The 17322-nt window shown below is 39.6% G+C and overlaps 2 protein-coding genes across 5 annotated transcripts; both read right to left on the reverse strand.

The window, feature by feature from the left end:
- Positions 1-845: 845 nt before the first annotated feature.
- Positions 846-8393, reverse strand: LOC112577261 (fibroblast growth factor receptor 4-like). Its single transcript, XM_025260311.1, has 8 exons — positions 8355-8393; positions 7668-7782; positions 7067-7219; positions 6471-6692; positions 6102-6190; positions 5476-5641; positions 5064-5242; positions 846-4502 (listed from the first exon to the last, which is right to left on the reverse strand). The coding sequence occupies exons 2-8, from the start codon at positions 7677-7679 to the stop codon at positions 4073-4075; spliced, it is 1251 nt and encodes a 416-aa protein (XP_025116096.1). The 5' UTR covers positions 7680-7782; positions 8355-8393; the 3' UTR covers positions 846-4072.
- Positions 8394-9343: 950 nt separating this feature from the next.
- On the reverse strand, positions 9344-15959 carry LOC112577263. 4 transcript variants are annotated; one of them, XR_003102030.1, is made up of 7 exons: positions 15565-15959; positions 13120-13625; positions 12644-12872; positions 11604-12014; positions 11047-11224; positions 9920-10791; positions 9344-9516 (listed from the first exon to the last, which is right to left on the reverse strand). XR_003102030.1 is itself a non-coding variant. In XM_025260313.1 (7 exons), the coding sequence occupies exons 5-7, from the start codon at positions 11126-11128 to the stop codon at positions 9490-9492; spliced, it is 981 nt and encodes a 326-aa protein (XP_025116098.1). In that variant the 5' UTR covers positions 11129-11224; positions 11604-12014; positions 12644-12872; positions 13120-13625; positions 15565-15956; the 3' UTR covers positions 9344-9489. The 4 variants fall into 4 exon arrangements, 2 of the variants coding, with proteins under 2 accessions (XP_025116098.1, XP_025116099.1); XR_003102031.1 differs by having other exon boundaries at positions 11579-12014; XM_025260313.1 differs by having other exon boundaries at positions 15565-15956.
- Positions 15960-17322: the final 1363 nt, after the last annotated feature.

Consider the following 17322-nt stretch of genomic DNA (forward strand, 5'->3'; position numbering starts at 1 on the left):
AGTGAGTGAGTGAGTGAGTGAGTGATGGTGAGTGAGTGAGTGAGTGAGTGAGTGAGTGAGTGAGCGTGACGAGTAGTGAGCACACACACACCCACAGAAAAACGGATAAAAAAATACACCTACGAGTACTCGTCAAAATAAATATAAACAACAGGGGACTGCCTCCCCGCAAAAGGTTACAAATAAAATACACACACAGCAGAGAAATACAAAGTGCACTGCGACACAGCCAGTCAAGTGTCTGCTCAAAGTGTTCTTAGAATCAGCGGAAACACCAGTCTTCTTCTCCTCCAGCTGGCCCCCTCCCTCTCGCGTCAGGTACGAGAGGTGGTAGGCCGCTGGTCACGTGAACCCCTGCTCGCCGGTCCTAACCTGGCTGCTCCACCTAAGGCTGGCCGCACACCCGCGCAGCGAGGTCACGTGTTCACACGCCGATGAGATGACGTGGGTACAGGGTGGCTGGTTGACACAATGGCGGATGAGACGTCAACGACGAAGAACACATAGAGTATGTCAAATACGAGGAAGATGCGCAACACGAAGACGTTGCAAAATATGGCGAACATGTAGAACAGATAAAAGCCTGTAAAAAAAAAACAACAAAAAAAAAAACAATTCCTCCAATAAACAGGCAGCTCTTCCACAACTGCACAGTTTCTAAACACATATTCTAGCACACGTATATGCATGTGAACATTACGAGTGAGTGAGTGAGTGAGTGAGTGAGTGAGTTTTTAATCCATATATATATGTAAGATATGACGTCTGCACTAATACTTCTGATTACATATATATCTGACAGATTGATAGAATATCAACAATAGAGGTATGTATGATTGCTTTATTTAAGGATATTTTATTTTATTTTATTTCAGTGCGCAGCGATCATTTTAATGAAATAAACGAAGTCAAACTATTTATATTGTCTTTTGGAAACAATAATATCAGAGAGCATGATGCTATAGACATTATACATTGAAATCCTCGATGTGATAGATCAACACAAATCAATACTAATAGCAATAATAAATTGTAAAGTGCTATATCCCAGCCATCAGGCAAACTCATTATTCTGTTCATATCACAGTAATTCACGACAATCAAACTCCGTGATGTAACACGAAGAACAATGCGAATACTTTAGCTGCGAGCGGTGATTAAAGAGTGATGGCCGCAGCTTAAAGGGTTAAGACACTGCAAAAAATCTGCAGAAGCTAAGAAAAAGTGAAATGAAGAGAATGTTGACCGGTTACATTAACATCAGCAGCATAAGGTTGATCAGTTGACTCACAGAAGAGGTGGGCAAGACCTGTCCAGAAACTTTAAAACTAAACGGCTTTCTTAACCAGGTGCAAGCTATTTAATAAATAGCTATATTTTGCAATGCTGTATATGACGGTCGTGTAAACAAAATCGTGAAACATGGTCACATAATCGTCAATGTGAGTCTTATAAAGAAAGTCTTGAAAAGTGAAACCCGACATCAAGATTCTCGCCAATATTCGGGCTCTGATTTCGAAAACGAAACAGCGTGCATGACACAATGTTTCACCTCGCAAATTTTCTAGTAGGGCCTGATTAAATAATTAAAATAAAACTTTTTTTGCTGAGAAATATCTCGCTTGAACCTGTTATGTGTAATGAGAGTAAATAAGTTTTTATTGTATTCCAACATCAAGTAGTCTGCAATTTCGACCATAGGAAGTACACTTTTCTTTCAAGGTATTATGTACGCTGTTGACCAGAGCGGGAAGGTGGCGAGAAGTCAAGGGATACATCGGAGAATTCTGGTGAGTGAGTGAGTGAGTGAGAACGCGCCTGTCACTCACAGCAAAGGTTCCAATGCGCAGTACAGTAGTATAGAACAGCAAAGCATATCAAAAGAAATGATTAGGTCAATGAACCACGAGGACCACAAGAAAACAATGCATTCAAGATGAGGGTAGGGCAGGTGAGCAAGACGGTCCATCGGTCACCCGATATAATAGAAACTAACGGAGAAGGTTAGTTTTCTTTAGCGTGAATGGAGAAGATTAAGAAACCTCTAAAGGAAAGGACTCGTGTCTTCATACTGGGGACAGAACCAATTCACAGTCGTCACTGGTTCTGTCCTTTAAAAAAACTACCACATATGTGCAGCTATTAAGTTAAAAGCGATACATCATTTACAACACTTGAAAACATTATTGTGGTGTTCTCACTCACCACATAACATCTTTGATCTGTTGCACCCAGCTCATTGGCTGCTGAAAGTGAGTATTAATTACACATGAACTCACTTGACTGTCAGTTTACTGATCGCTGTAGTTTTGACTTTGAGTGACCATAGGTCACGTGGACTACGGTCGCACGCGGATCCCAGTGGGTTCAACTCTGCACAGTCATCTTTAATTGGCAGGACAAACTGGCATTAGCCATGCAGTATCTACTGAACTAATTTTTTTTATCTAAATGCTCACGATAACATTCACACAATCATTTCTGTAAGATAGTGTGTGGGATGCAGCTGAAAATAGCCTCGTACAAATTTGATTTTTATATGATGAAGTGTAATGTGATCAGTTGTGTCTAATTAAAGAGGATTGAGTATTCGCGCACACGATTTTGGGTTTTCATTTACATGACTCATACATGTATTTCAGTTCTTCTAGAGGACAAAACAGCATCTGACAAGTGTAAAAAGTATCATCAAAGGCAAACAGTGTGTTCTCATCAGTTTTACATCACAGAGTGTGGTGGACGCTATACATAGATTTCAGCCTTGTTACCAGAACCATCGAAGTCCTCTAGAAAAAACTGCTCCATTTTACCATTTTCCCAATCTACGTGGCTAACTTTTGGTAGATATGGATTATTAAATTTTAAAGGAGACAATGTATTGGACTCCAAAAAGAACGCGTCTCCTTCAAGTCTGTGTCTTCTTTTGACAACACTTTTGTTCTTTAAAGTTTCTGTTTTATGTGGACATAACAGCTTGCATCTGAGGGGATCATTGTCCAAGCACACGGCCATACACTGCTGCTGTAGCTGTTGCTGCTGTTCAGTGTGGACCGTCCATCGTGTTGTTAAGTGTTCACTGCACTCCTGACAAAAACTTTCTTTGCAATATTGGCAGCTAGCATCTGTGCTCGAATAATCTTCCGACTCTGAAGAAACCCACGAGGCAGAAGACGAAGCGACAAATGATCCAGAGTGTTCTAATGAGCTGCTTTGTTGTTCCATTTCCTCCAATTGCCTCTGTTTATTTAATGTAATGTTTTCTGGTTCAGTTTTCTTTTCTGAGCGTCCGTCCACGTATACATAGTCAAGCCTACTTTTAGATGTTTGAGTGTGGTCCGGCCAAAGAAAAGATGTGTGATGACTGCAACCTGCATTGGGAGAATTCTGATCTTGTTCCTGCTGATGAGGTTCAGACTCAGAAGAAATGGTTGTGACCGAAGTGCATACAAGAGAAGTATAATCTGTTTCAGGATTAGTACAATGATCAGATAGCTGATCGTTCAGTTTATCGTAGTCTTTTTCGCTGTTATGAACATTCTCAGACTGAATGTCTTGGCTGTGTTGATCCAAACTGGATGAGCCACCCGATGATGGCGGTAATGCTAGTTCTACTGGCTCATAAAATTTGTATTCTGTCTCACGATTACAATTTGGGATATGGAAGGCACTTTTCTGTGTGTCGTCTTTTTGTTCACGTGTCTTGTTGTCACCATTTCCTGTCTACTAGGACTTTCTGGTGTTGTACGGCCAGTCTCATGAATTACTGACAATGTGTGACCTTTGACACCAGTAAATTCTGTCTTCACATTTGGTGATATCGGGGCAGATCTTGCCCCTTGCGGAAGACGATTGTAGACAGGCTGCCATGGCGCGGTTCAGTTGCACGTGTGACCAATGTCACCGGGAAAATAACCAGTCACCTGTGAATTGTTTAACGTGTCGTAATGGTCGTCAGAATCTTCTTCCACGTCCATGAATTGTTTAACAAACGTCTGCTCCGTGTCTCCAGGACTCGACAGATTGTTCTTTGGTCTTTTCTCTCGGGATTTTACTTGTTAAGTGGCTTTTCTGTTCACTTCGCTCGTTTTTTTCCAAATCGGACATGGTTACATTCGAACTTGATGCTTCGCTTTAAAGCTTTCTGCTCCTTACTCCTGCTGCGCTCTAGAGATCCTCTGGAATGTTTTGAAAACTGTCCCAGACTGAGATAAGGCATTTCGTGGTCTGTAAGTGGTGAAGTAATGTTACGATTGGCAGCTCTTTCGGAACCACGGTGATTTTCATTCTCGTTCAGAAAAGTGCGATTGTCGATGCCTTCCTTGTGTTTCTTAGTGGTTCGCTTGTATGACCTTCGAATTGTGGTCCCTCTGGTCCATATTTTCTTGCTAGGAAGATGCCTTCTGATATAAGCAGAAATCCTGTTTCGTGCTGGTACATCAGGAAGTTCGTCTGTTTCTTCACTGAGTGCATCCTCTGGAACCGCGCTTGCCAAAGGTTTGAACCTGCAATGGAAGGCATATCATAAAATTGTGTCGTAGCGTTGTCATTTGGAAGACATATTGCTGGAAGTTTCTTACAAACAGCTACATACATTTCTTTGTAGATCTTCTTCCTGACAGAATCAAGTGTTTTATTAAAACTGGCTCAGTAATCCAGAATTCTAAACAATGCTCATTTAACAAGACCTAAAATTTCAACGGAAGGCATTTCTTTTATTTATTTATTAATTTACTCTCTTTGCACTTTATTATGTTTTCTTTCTTTCATCCTTATTCTTTACTATCTTGTCTCCTTTAAGCTTCCTTTCTTTATTGTATTTCTTTCTTGACAACGACAATGTCTGTTATCTTTATTGTGCAACTAAATAGTCCTTCATCCTTTATCATTTTTAACAAAATTAAATCAGTCTATACTAGCAATGAACAAGAACAAACACAGAACCGTAAAGAGTCGTTAATGGGTTTTGTCAACGGTAAAATTAGATCTTTCTTTTTGTTAAATTTACATTTACTATAGAAGATATGGGAAGAACTGTCCTACCCAAGACATATAAAATATCTTACATGAGAGGTCCTATGGACGCTGTGTCGCTTGAGTTTCTAGCGAGAGTTTCCACGATTTGCTCAGCAGTGGGTCTTTGCAGAGGGTTGGGATGGCGGCACTGCAAAATCAACTCATAAAGCCAGACTGGACAACTTTCGTGGTTCGGTAGTGACATTCCTTCTCTGATGTAATTTATAACCTGGAAAACAAAAAAATGCTTTTGATAACAATCGTGTAGGTGGCTGAAATGCTGTGTGGCTTGACTGTGTTCGAACGTGCGTACTTAAGAATAAAACGTGTAGTCTTACTCTTGCAACCTTTACAGCATGCTACCCTTTCCACTTTCAGGAAAGGTTTTCAGTTCTTTTACAAACTGCATCAGAGAAACTATTTTTGTGGAAATACTTATTAACATCACTTTCAAAGGCTTACCTCGTGCCTGGGAATATCAGCGCAGGGTTCCATGTCCTCGTCCGTTGCCCTGGGATTTATTCTGCTCTCCTCCCTTATGTGAAAGAGCTCCCAGATCATTGTTCCAAACATAAATACATCGTTTGCGCGGCTGTAGGTGTGTGCAACAAGCACTTCAGGGGCTAATCTGTAACAACAGAACATTCAATTTATTTTCTAAGACTGTCATGAAAAATAGTCTACCCAGTATACAATTATCTACCCAGTATACAATTATACAATCCTGACCCGACTGGCTGCTGAATGCTGATAAATGATGGAAAGACCAGATGTAAAAAGAAGTATAAAAGTCTTTCAGAGTATTCTGTCATGAAATCTGATGAGAAAATTATTAATAACACTTTTATTTTGAAAGTATTTGTTATCAGCAACTGTGTTATTGATATTTTAATGGTTGAAATGAATTTGTAATTGTATGCTACAGTTCCTATTTTTAATATAAACTATAAAAAGAATGCTCATGAGAAACAAGCCCAAACATATGTTTGTATGTGCATGTACATTTAGGTGTTTGCTTGTGTGCAGGTGTATGTGGATGCTTAAAACGTGTACATCTGTCAGAGAGAGAGAGACAGACATACACTTACCTACGCCAGCTGTCCTGGAAAGGTTCCTCGTGCACACTGTCCTCCGCCGCACGCAGATGACGCATTCGCCCAATCCGAGCAAGCACTGCCTGAAGAAATATCAGGTTTCTGATATATTGTATAGGCTTGACCGAAGGGAAAGCAACAGCACATATGGTTTATTTTTTAATTATTCTTCAAACTTAAAAGTAACAATCTTCCCCAATTACGATTTCAGTTTTTTCCATGGGATTGTGTGACAGTTTGGTCACATTAAGGGTAAACACATCTCAGCAATCAACAACTGCATCAAGTATAGCAGATATATATATGCCAAGTAAGTAACTCATATTAAAAAACTGTTAGCGTGTGTTAGTAATGTTCTCAAACCTCTCCTGTGTCGTAGTTGACTAGAATATTCGATACTCGAAAATCTCGAAATAGCCATTCTTGACGATGTAGCTGACACATGGCATCAGCCACGGACTTGACCACGTGAAGGCAGCGCGCCAAGGGCTGACCGGAAGCTGAATCATAATCATCATCTTCTGACCAGAAATCTCCTCTAGCGGCGAGACTTTTCAGTGTCCAGCTGCCTTGATATTCTCTCTCCTGATGGGGAATAAAGGTTGTTTACTTAGGTTGGTTAGATAGAGTGTGGGTTAGTTGTAGAAATGAGGTTTAAATGCAATAAGAGGACTTATACCGTAAAATTTGCTCCACATCCTCTTTTATTTTTCCTTTCTTGACTTTTCGATAAAAAAATGTTGGACAGAGTTCATTTGCGTACATGTTCCCGCAACTCCATCGCATTCTTTATAACTGTATCTAATTCACAAATTTTCCCAACTGTAAAAATTTTTAAAACTCCCTGTAATCACTAAAACTATGATAAGAATAGAACAAATGACTTGAGCACACCTAGAAAAATGACAAGGGAGAGAGAGAGAGACAAAGCTGTAGCCTATTAACAATGAAAGGCTCACATGCACGTGCTGTCCGTCATGCTGGGTGAGGCGCACCAGTCCCTGCTCGCCATCATTCCAACATTTTACTGGAAGCTTTGACGACTCAATGAGTCGAAGCTCGCAATTCACAAACTTCTCGCAAAGTTTTTCTTTCACAATTGTCTTGTCGTTCTGGCAACATAAAGCAATTTTCATGGTACTTTGTAATGAGTACTTCGGCTGATACAGATGCAGAATATTTGATGATCAACATTAGTGTCAGGCTATTGAATCCTATTCCTGTTTAAAGCGAGACAGGAAGTGCTAGCATTAATTAATCTCCTTCAATCTGCTTAAGACGCTTAGAAGGTGGACAATTAATTTTAAAAATCTTTCCTTCTCTCTGCGTATTTGAAATGAGATTGAGAATACACCTTTGGCCACGTACAGTCTACTTTTTCTACATAGATGTGCTGTTGAAGAAAGTTTCGTCTCATCAGCTCAACAGTCCGTCACATTTGTCACATTCCATAGGTAAATAATTTATTTTCTTCGATCATAATTATTCATCTCTGGTACGCAAATATGCACAACCTAAATTATTTGTGAATGTTAAATGTTGGTATATATCATACTTTACCTTAATCTCCATGTCTATGGAGTCGTAGGTGAAGAGCTCCCCTCCCTTATGGCTGTCTTGGGCTCACAATGCCAGCTTACAACGCGGGTGTTCTTGTACAGGTCGGAGCTCTTTCCTTTCAAAGTGAACATGGAAACATTGTTCCTAGTCTCTTCTTACTGTTTGTTAACATGGCAACCAACCCCCTATATTTTGCTAAACTTCACTAAGAAAGGTTTCTTCCTTATTTGCCTCATTATTCATCAAGCTCAGTAAGTGTGGAAAGGGAGAGATAGGTAATAGTAGAGTTAGCAACAGCAATGATGATGATGGAGGAAGAGGAGGAGGAGGAGGAGGGAAAACTTTTGCATTCTTAAATTTTAAGTTTCCTCCCAAACAATTGCACTGCTGTTTCTTTCCATTGGTTGGTTATGTACATTTTAATTTAAAGTAAAAGGTCGTGTGTTAAATTTACATATTCCTATTACAACTGTGACAGAGTTTATGCTTATCAAGTACACAGAGTACTCCCTGGTCCAACAGCTATCAGGCCACAGGAAAGCAAATTAAGCACAATCGTAGACAATTCCGATCAAGATGGCAAATTGAGAATTCTTCAAGCAGAAGAACTATAACATAAACTATTTTTTTTTAAGTTGAACGGTGTCAGCAAATCAAGATCCGATGCAACTGTTGTGATAAACTTACTTGCGTCTATAAGCTGCTGAACTGACACGGGAATGCCCTGTAAATCAAAACCATTATTTAATGCTTCAAAGTTTCTTTTACTTGTTAATTTTAAAATTGAAACACCTTGTAACTGTTGTCATGATCCACACAGTATAATTTCAAAAATGCAATATTAAAGAATCTTTTGATTCTGAGCGAAATGTTAAAATTTGCTTTGGATCTTTTGTCGAGGTAGTATCTTCCAGGTTTATTTGTTAACTGTGTAAATTTATATAAGGATGGAATTTTCAATTCCTATTAGGAAAAGTGAGAGTACCTTTTCTGGGACATGTCCTCGTTTTAACTGGCTGTTGCTTGGTGTGGGATATCGTGCTTCCATGGCAAGAGCTTGTTCCAGAGGAAGTTCTACATTCCATTTAAAAGGGTTATTAGATTGCTTTTCGCTCTAAGAATCATATATGTTTATAATCTATTCCGATTAAATTTGAAGTTTAAGAGCTAAACAATGTGCAATTTTCACTTGTACCGAATTCCATCATGAGTATCAGACATGGAAATGCTCGGATCGTCTTGCGTATGATAAAATAACAGTTTATACCCAGAAACCTCTATGCACTGTAAAGACCTACCTATAGAGCTATCTGCTCCCTGGATGCTACTCAGTTCCTGTTTTATTTCTTCGAAAGAGGGTCTCTCTTCGGGTTCCCAACTGGTGCACTTCTCAATCAAACTGCATAGTCTGGTATGGATGAATGGCCACCGAAAGAGTCTTATGCTCCCGGGTTCTAACTTCATCTGAAAATATAGCAGTTATTAATACTTAATATTAATGATATTCAGTCCACAAACAAAAGCAAGTCTCTTACATCTAAAAGAAGAAAGAATGAACAAGATAAGATACGGAGAAAGAATGAAATGGAGGTCGAATAGAAGAAACCATTTTGAAAAAGAAAGTAAAAATAATGGCATCAATTATTATGATCAAATAAGATGACACTATCCTTTTTTAAGATTTCTTCTGTCGTCATGCTGCTGTAGCTGGTGTAGGGCTCACAGCCATAGGTGGCGATCTCGTACATCACACAACCCAGCGCCCACGTGGCGGACTTGGGGGAGTAGCGGCCCTCAAACAGGGCTTCTGGTGCTGTCCACCTCACAGGTACTGGCCCGTGATCTCGCACTGAAATACAGCAAAGTTAGCCGAAATTATCAGAAAATCACAATGTGACCATGATCAACTCAGTCTCCTCTTCAAAATTTTGTTTCTGCGTATGAAAATTTTTTTCTTGAAATAGCGCTTATTTATACTTTTGTGGATCAAGGCTCTGCTTAATTTTCATAGCTCCAAAAGCTTTCTTTTAAAAATGATATAATACATCAGATTTCTTAAATATTTATGAATGTGCTATGAAAGTTTGTCAAGCAGTTAGAGACTTGAACCAGTATCAGGAAAATCACGAAAAATCGGCAAAGTTGGGAGAGAGCCATGCAATAACCAAAAGGTCCTCAACAGTCTGAAAAAGTAAATGTTATGTGTGGCTTTATAGTAAAAGCACATAACAAAATTGTAAATTTATTCTTACCAACGCAAATATTTTCGTCGTTCTGTACTCATCGATGAGACTCAGGTCAGCTAACTGAATGGCGAACTCCTCACGAGCCCTTAAGACTTCGCGCCTTGAATTTCTTGACCGACTTCTCGATTTTTCTCTGACAACCAAGTTGTAGCAGGTCAGATCCCGCGTGACCAAACCATCCTTTTCCAGCAGAATGAGAATGTCTGTGATCTGAAGCAAGATTTTGATCATAGTTTCTATAGACAGCCAGTAACCCTCCCTTCTGAGCAAACGGAGATAAGATAAGAGACGATCTTCTTCCTCCACAGCTTCAGTGATGTAGAAGGGGAAGGGTTTGTACTGGTAGGCCAGAAGTTTCAAGACATGCTCGCTCTTGGGACTCAACTGTTGCAGCAGATCGAGGTTTCGTTTGTGTCTCATGGAAATCGCCGCAGACTCATGGACCGGATGTTTCTTTAGACACGTTCCGATGTTAAAATCTTCCTTCATGATGCAGTTTATTGTGGGCACATACATGGTGCAGTCTGCCTTGGTGCCGCTGAGCTTGCAGGGGCTGGTGAACCAGTTACACATTTCTTGTACACAATTGTCGTCCTTACCTTTAGCTCGCCTCGTGTCATCAAACCAAAAACCAAATCCTCGTAGACTCTGTTCAATATGGCCGTGAGCGAGGTCTTTCAGGTGTGTCTCGTCAGTCCTGTGAAGAATGTTGAATGTCTGACGGACTCGAGTCACTTTGTGAAACGTGGGTCCTCGCACCTCTCTCAGAAGGCGCTGTCTATATTCTGTACCATACTTGCAGTTCACGATCACTTCTGTAATAAGCTCAGAAATGCGCTCCGGATGCTCATTCTGGCTGTCTCCGACTGACTCTTTGTCTAAAACAGAGAAAGATAATTTTTCATTACTGAAACTATCACTTATTTCTATTATTTTAATTTATATCATTTTATTGCAATCTGTTCTTTTATAGTAAACACAAACGCACACGACTAACACATATTTACAAATAAAATATAAGGAGGACGGATAGAAAAAAAGACACTAAATCAATGACCTGATATACAACGGTAGCTAGACACACTTTATAGATAAACTTTATGAGAATAAACTCGACATGAAAGGAAGCTTACCCTCTACAAACGTGGTATTGAGGAGGACAACGAGGCCGCGGACGAGGAAAAAGTCGAACATACTTCTACATTCGTGACTCATCTTTTGCTTGCCAGATCCCACCACTGCGGCCTGGTAGAGGGACTTCAGTATGGCCAGTAGTTCAATGCTCACGGGCCTCCAGCCCTTGCGCGCCACCTGATGGGCAGATAGCTACAGTTATATGTGTATCTTGTCATAACTGAGATTTTAGAGAGATTGCTTGTTAATTTCTATTTACATAAAACATAATGTCAACTATATATATAAACTATACTTGTATCTGATACAGTAGAAGTTTTTAAATATATTTTATCATACAATGGACCGTTTCATAAATTTGCTTGTTTCCAATCTTTACGGTTAATATTTCAGTTTATTACTTTTTTCTTTATATTTATCAACATTTATATTTGAGCTGAAGGAATAATGGTAAATTAACATTGTTTTGAATACTGATGAGGGGAAGCTATATCAACTTATTTTTCTTCTTTAGCAACATTAATGTTTCACCTGCTAGGAAAACTGATGTAATTACCCCGTTCAAGAGCGAAAACGAGTACAGAACAAGTTTGAAGAATGAAGCGCGGCTGGCTTTGTCTTTGAATTTGTTGCATTCAGCCTGACTGGAGGCCAGCCGAGTCCAACCGGAAATGATGACAGTTCCTCGACCTCGTCACTGAATCGCTCGTAAAAGTGACGGACAGATTTGAAGACGACTTGCTTCATTCCGCCGTTAATGGACTTGCTTGTGTCTTTGGATGACAAGATGAAGGAAGAACACCTTTCCAAGTCTGGCTTCTTGCAGCGAGTGAAGATGGCCGCCACCGCCATCAGGTGAAGACTACATAAATTTTGTACCTGGTCGTCGTCGTTTCTTTTCGTCCTCAATACTGTCATCGACATCTCTGCTGCTTTCAACATGCTTTCAGTCACCGAGTCGTCATTGCTGGAGTGAGCGGTAGAAAAAGTTTGAAAATATTCTAAAGGACGAATTGGGATGGATTTTATTTAAACTTTAATGAAATATATTATTTCTCCGAATCGGAGTTAATGCCCCTTATTTGATCTCCCGATACACTTCTATAAAAAAAAAAAGGCAAACCACGGACCACAAGAGGTGGAAATTGTGATACACAGATACACACTAACACATGGTGCCAGTTCTTTTGGCTGAGGCCTTCACAATGTTAGTTTAACCATGTGCGTCTATGTTGTTGATCTCAGTGCTTATGTTGGCAGACGTGTGTCTCGAGAAGGGAAAGGAGCGTTTTCATTTAAAGAAATAGTTTCTTTCACTGAGAAGTAAGCAAAGCAAAAATAGTTTACACGCCAACAGTCCATTAGCAATTTAACGATCATCTTTTTTCCGCGGTTGTAAATAAAATATCAGTTACTTATGCTTTATATAACCGAAACTCAAAATGTTAGTATGATTAACACCTTAGCTTGGCAAATTCAGTCATGTTAAGAATAGGAATTCCATCATGCTTTGGTAAAGTTGCTTTTCCGATGGATTGTAACAAACATACACTGTATAGCAACAGCAATCCTTGTCGAGCAAGGCCTTAGACGTACCTCCGTTGGAGTTGCAGGATCAACTCTTCAAGATGAGAACATGCATTTTTCTGCACGGCATGATCATCCACTTTCAGACACTCTGAAATTTCTCTCAGCATTTTGTGCCTGGCGAAGTATGGAAGTCTGTCAACTTGAAGTAACTTGATTATCTGAGGTCTTCTTTTAGCGCTACAATCTTTCTCCAAATCATTTAGCAGGTCAAGTAAAGTTGCTTCATAGCTTGTGTCTGAAAATGAGGTAATGTGTACAGGGTAGCATCCCTCGCTAGGTTTAACAAACGTAGCAAATTATCTAATCCTCGGTAATCTACATCAAACTTTTGACGTTAGAACAAAAGCGAGATACAAATGCCTTCATTGATAAAGATAAGTGTCTGTTAAAAAACATTTATTTCAACAATTTAATTTGGAATAGCAAAAATAAAAAGAAATTATTTAGGAAGAAAAAAGCAACAATATTGCTTCGCAGTTTACCATTAGGACGTAGGAGGTCATATTTAACTCGTACACCCTCAGCCGAACCCTCATTGGGGATATCCATGGTGGCCATGTTGATAAACCCATTACGATCCAGTGGAAATGACGGGCGGTAGAGAGAAGAGAGCGTACTTATTGTACTGTTTGTGCTACCTATTTCTAGGATTATGCTGTGGGTGTCTGGAGGCGGCATAGGTCTCCGATGTCTCACAGTTCCTCCCAGACCGCAGTCTCGTGGATCTGACGTGTGGCTGTTTGAATCCTGAGTCATGTCTCTGTCACCAACATGTCCAGACGAGACAGTTTCTTCACTCGTGCTTGAACTGGACACTGAACTCTCCTCACTGCTGCCATTGGAAATGTGTAAATGTTCTCCGTCCAGGGACATTTCTGTTGGATGATATTTGCCGCTCAGTGGTATTCGGGTTTAACTCTTTGCTTGTCAACTACCTCATCGAAAGTCATCATAAGAACTAGTACTGAGCTCCTGTCTTTCTGTCAGCCTGTAAAAGAGAAAAGTTAGGAGTCAGATGTGTGTCAAGAATGATGAAGTAAACGATATAACAATGCACCGATCCAAACCCCACCAAGGTTAGAACTTGAAGACTACAACGGTAGAAGCTCAGAATAAATTACTGTTATTTGCTGTTGTGTTTTTTCAAAGATTTTCTTACCACAGTAAAATGACCGACAGTGTATAAAATAAAAATTTTAAGATAATGCAGTTGTCAGCATGGCTCGTCAAGGTCCAGTACAGGTAAGAAAACAAAAAGATAGGAGAATTTTAGCCAAAATTTAAAAGCCCTAACGCTCACATGTTTCCAGACAGAAACTGTAGGGGGTCGGAGACACAACTCACGAGGAACAAGAAATATGGCCTGGAGGGTTAAGTGTCGCTAACGAAGCCCGCAAGGTAACAGCTATGAGATATCCCATGATTACTGTATAGCCACTTTGCACGGTAATATCATTCCCACAGCCCAGGCCATAAACTTAAGTTCCTCTTATCTTGTCATCAGGTCACGTGATCACACGGCTGACGTGACGAAGACGGAGTCGTAAAGTGACATTTTTCTCTTTTGTAATTTATTGTACCACAGATATGAATAAACAAGCTGACCTAACTGACCAGTTGGACCTAGCAACACGTGAGTCTGCCGTTAAACACTAGACTAGTCATGTGGCGGCACTACCTCACAACTGACAACTTATTTACTTTCAGCAACCTGACGATACAACAAAAGTCTAGTGGGGTGCAACATTTCTTCTAATCACTAAGTAGAGCTCAAAGATTCCATGTTCGAGAACTAAACGGGATTATCTTACTCTGAGCTTTTTATAGTCATCTGAAAAATTGCACTGCACTGGATTTTAAATATACGCGTGCGTGCGTGTGTATGTGAGCAAACGAAGGACTCAGCTGTGAACACTGACAATACCGCGCCGAGGGCTGAGGAACAAGTGAAGCCAAAGCACCTACTCTGTGTATCAGTGATTACAGTTTGCACACTATTTCTTTTTGGAAGCCGTCAAGCAGAACTGGTGGTGTGGCCAGTGCAAAGTTGTGTGGTAGGCAAAGGGACGGTGGTAGTGATTATGAGTAGAAGGCGGTCATTTGAGATGGTATGAAGCTATGAAGTGACAGAGACATTCAGCCAGCCTGACACCATGGCTCTCAAGAGCTGTGGTAAACAGTAAGTAAAAACCCTAATGATGTCACTAAGCTTGACGATAACCTACGTGACCGTTCCGAGTTCAAAAACCCAACTTCGTCACATACTCGACAAATGTCTAGATAAGAAGGACCTTAAATATTGTTCATTTTATAAAGAATATGTTTAAAACATGATTTGGTTCACCAGAAGGAAACTTTGCACGTTACGTGCACGACTTTATCAGCAAACTGTATTCAAGTATTCAAGTTTCATTTTCGTTTTTGTCGGGTACGTGTTTATTTTGACCCCCAGCCACCCTAACTCTGTCAGAGAAGAAGCCTGTGTAACACAGACACAGATTTTTGTCACAAGCAAATAAAAAATGAATCGTACAGTTTGAAACCTTTTTAACATTTTAAACTTCTATATATCACGTAAATTATCTACTGAATAGTTTGAAGACAGTTGTACGGTATGTTTTTAATTCCATTCAGTCCCACGCAGGGAGAACAAATATGGAAGAGCAGAGATTTTCTAAATAACACCACTTGTAATGACATACCCCATACAGTAATGTTATATCATCAGTAAACAATCAGGAACTAAGGTCTTAGTGATATCAGAGAAATAATTATACTGATAATAAGAATGATAATGATGGATACAAGGCAAATAATTCCTTGATTGCAAGAGAATGAGCAGTTCCAAGTAATGACTACCAAAGTATAAAATAATATTTCAAAAGGCAATATTTCAAGCACTAGGTCTCCTTGTGTTCATAACTCACCTTGTGAGCCACAGTCCGCGTGTTCTTGATAATGTTTCCGTCTACTGCGTGTACAAGAAAGTAAATACATGAAGTTATGCAGCGTTGATATGATACAACATAACACTCAACCTCTTATCTCGCACTTCTGGTGGGTGTGGAATTACCTGTCACACTTCCTGGTAGGTGGGCATTTTCCAGAGCTATTACCTATTGCCAAGACTACTTGTACCCAATGTACTGGGTCGTTGAACACGATTGAATGTAGTACGAGCGCACCCTTCATAGCAAGCAGGTAGACTTTTTTGTTTGGGAAGGGAGAAGGGAAAAATCGGGGATTCCCTCGACATGCGGTCGTAAAACTACAAGATTTACTTTCCCAAAACTGTTATACCGCTTATGCGTGTCATCAGTATTTATGAGTAGACAGTAGTTTGGTACACCTAGGTGTCGTGTATCACTGTATAGCTCAATGTTATCAGTACAAAATATCCTTCCAACTTTCGTTCTTAGCTCCATTTTGAGCAAAACGAACCCTTGCCTTTCTTACTAGCCACAAGTAAGCGTATGTTATTGCACTCAAAAAAGAAAAAAAGAACAAATATACAAACAGAAGTAAAAGTTGTAAAGTTTAATATTTCCATCATGTATAAATACAAGATTACATGTCATTTGTTGAGTTTGTCCTGTCAGCACACGCGGGGTGCAGTGTAATAACCCCCACGCACACTTACCCCCGCATACTACGACGAATTAACAACACATATAACTTCGAAGAGCCATTTCAGATGAAGGTGAAGGAAAGTGAAGACTGTTGATGTCAGTTGTAGCTGAGATGAACAATGAAGACATTTGACCTCCAGCTAAAGTCACCGATATGGAGAGTGAAGACAATTCATGTTGGACAAGGCCAGGAAGGAGGAAGTCCGTAGAGAGTAGACTGTTTCGGAAATTCCAAGATGACAAAAACAACACAAATTGTCTATTGGATGGTGGAACCAGAATGTTATTTTTCGGTTCTCACAGGCAGTTCTTGACCCGTGTTTTTATGCGGGTTCACGCAGACATGTTCAATGCCTCTCCAAATGATAAGTATGACATCAGACGCAGGACGCCACTCGTACAGGAAACAATATAAAACCGACTACAACTCAGTCCATGTCACCTCTCCTTATCAGCATTTATTGCGAACATTTTTTTAGTATGGTTTACAAAAGAGATTCTCCTTCAGGAATTAGTTTTGTTTTCACATTCCTCTCGTATTACAGGGACAGTGGATGCAAGCAACCAATCACGATTACGACTATTAATCACATTTTATTTTATATTTACAATTGTACATGCTGTAATTGTTCACACCATAACCTTAACCCAAATTTAACCATTTATATATTTTATTATTCATAAGGAATATGGTGTCCATTTGTTGCAAGGATTTCTCGCACTTCTTGCACCGTTCAAAACAACACAATAAGAGTGAAGTCTTAACATATACCGATAAGTGATATTTCCCAGATTTATAGTTCTTTTTATAATGCACACAAAACGAATAGTAGGTAGGAGAACTTCAATACTTTTAGTTAATATATTTTCACGGTTCAAACACAAATTTTAGCTGGAGACAATATAATTCTAATATGGATTTAATATGGATACTTTAAAATTCACGACAGGTAACAGGAAGTCGTTTATAACAGACTCAGACAATATGTACTTTGTAATATGTAATATGAAGGCAATTAATACTTTCATTTCAGTCATCATATCATTTGCTCGACT

This window comes from Pomacea canaliculata, linkage group LG12, assembly GCF_003073045.1.
Source record: "Pomacea canaliculata isolate SZHN2017 linkage group LG12, ASM307304v1, whole genome shotgun sequence".
Taxonomy (NCBI): Eukaryota; Metazoa; Mollusca; class Gastropoda; order Architaenioglossa; family Ampullariidae; genus Pomacea; species Pomacea canaliculata.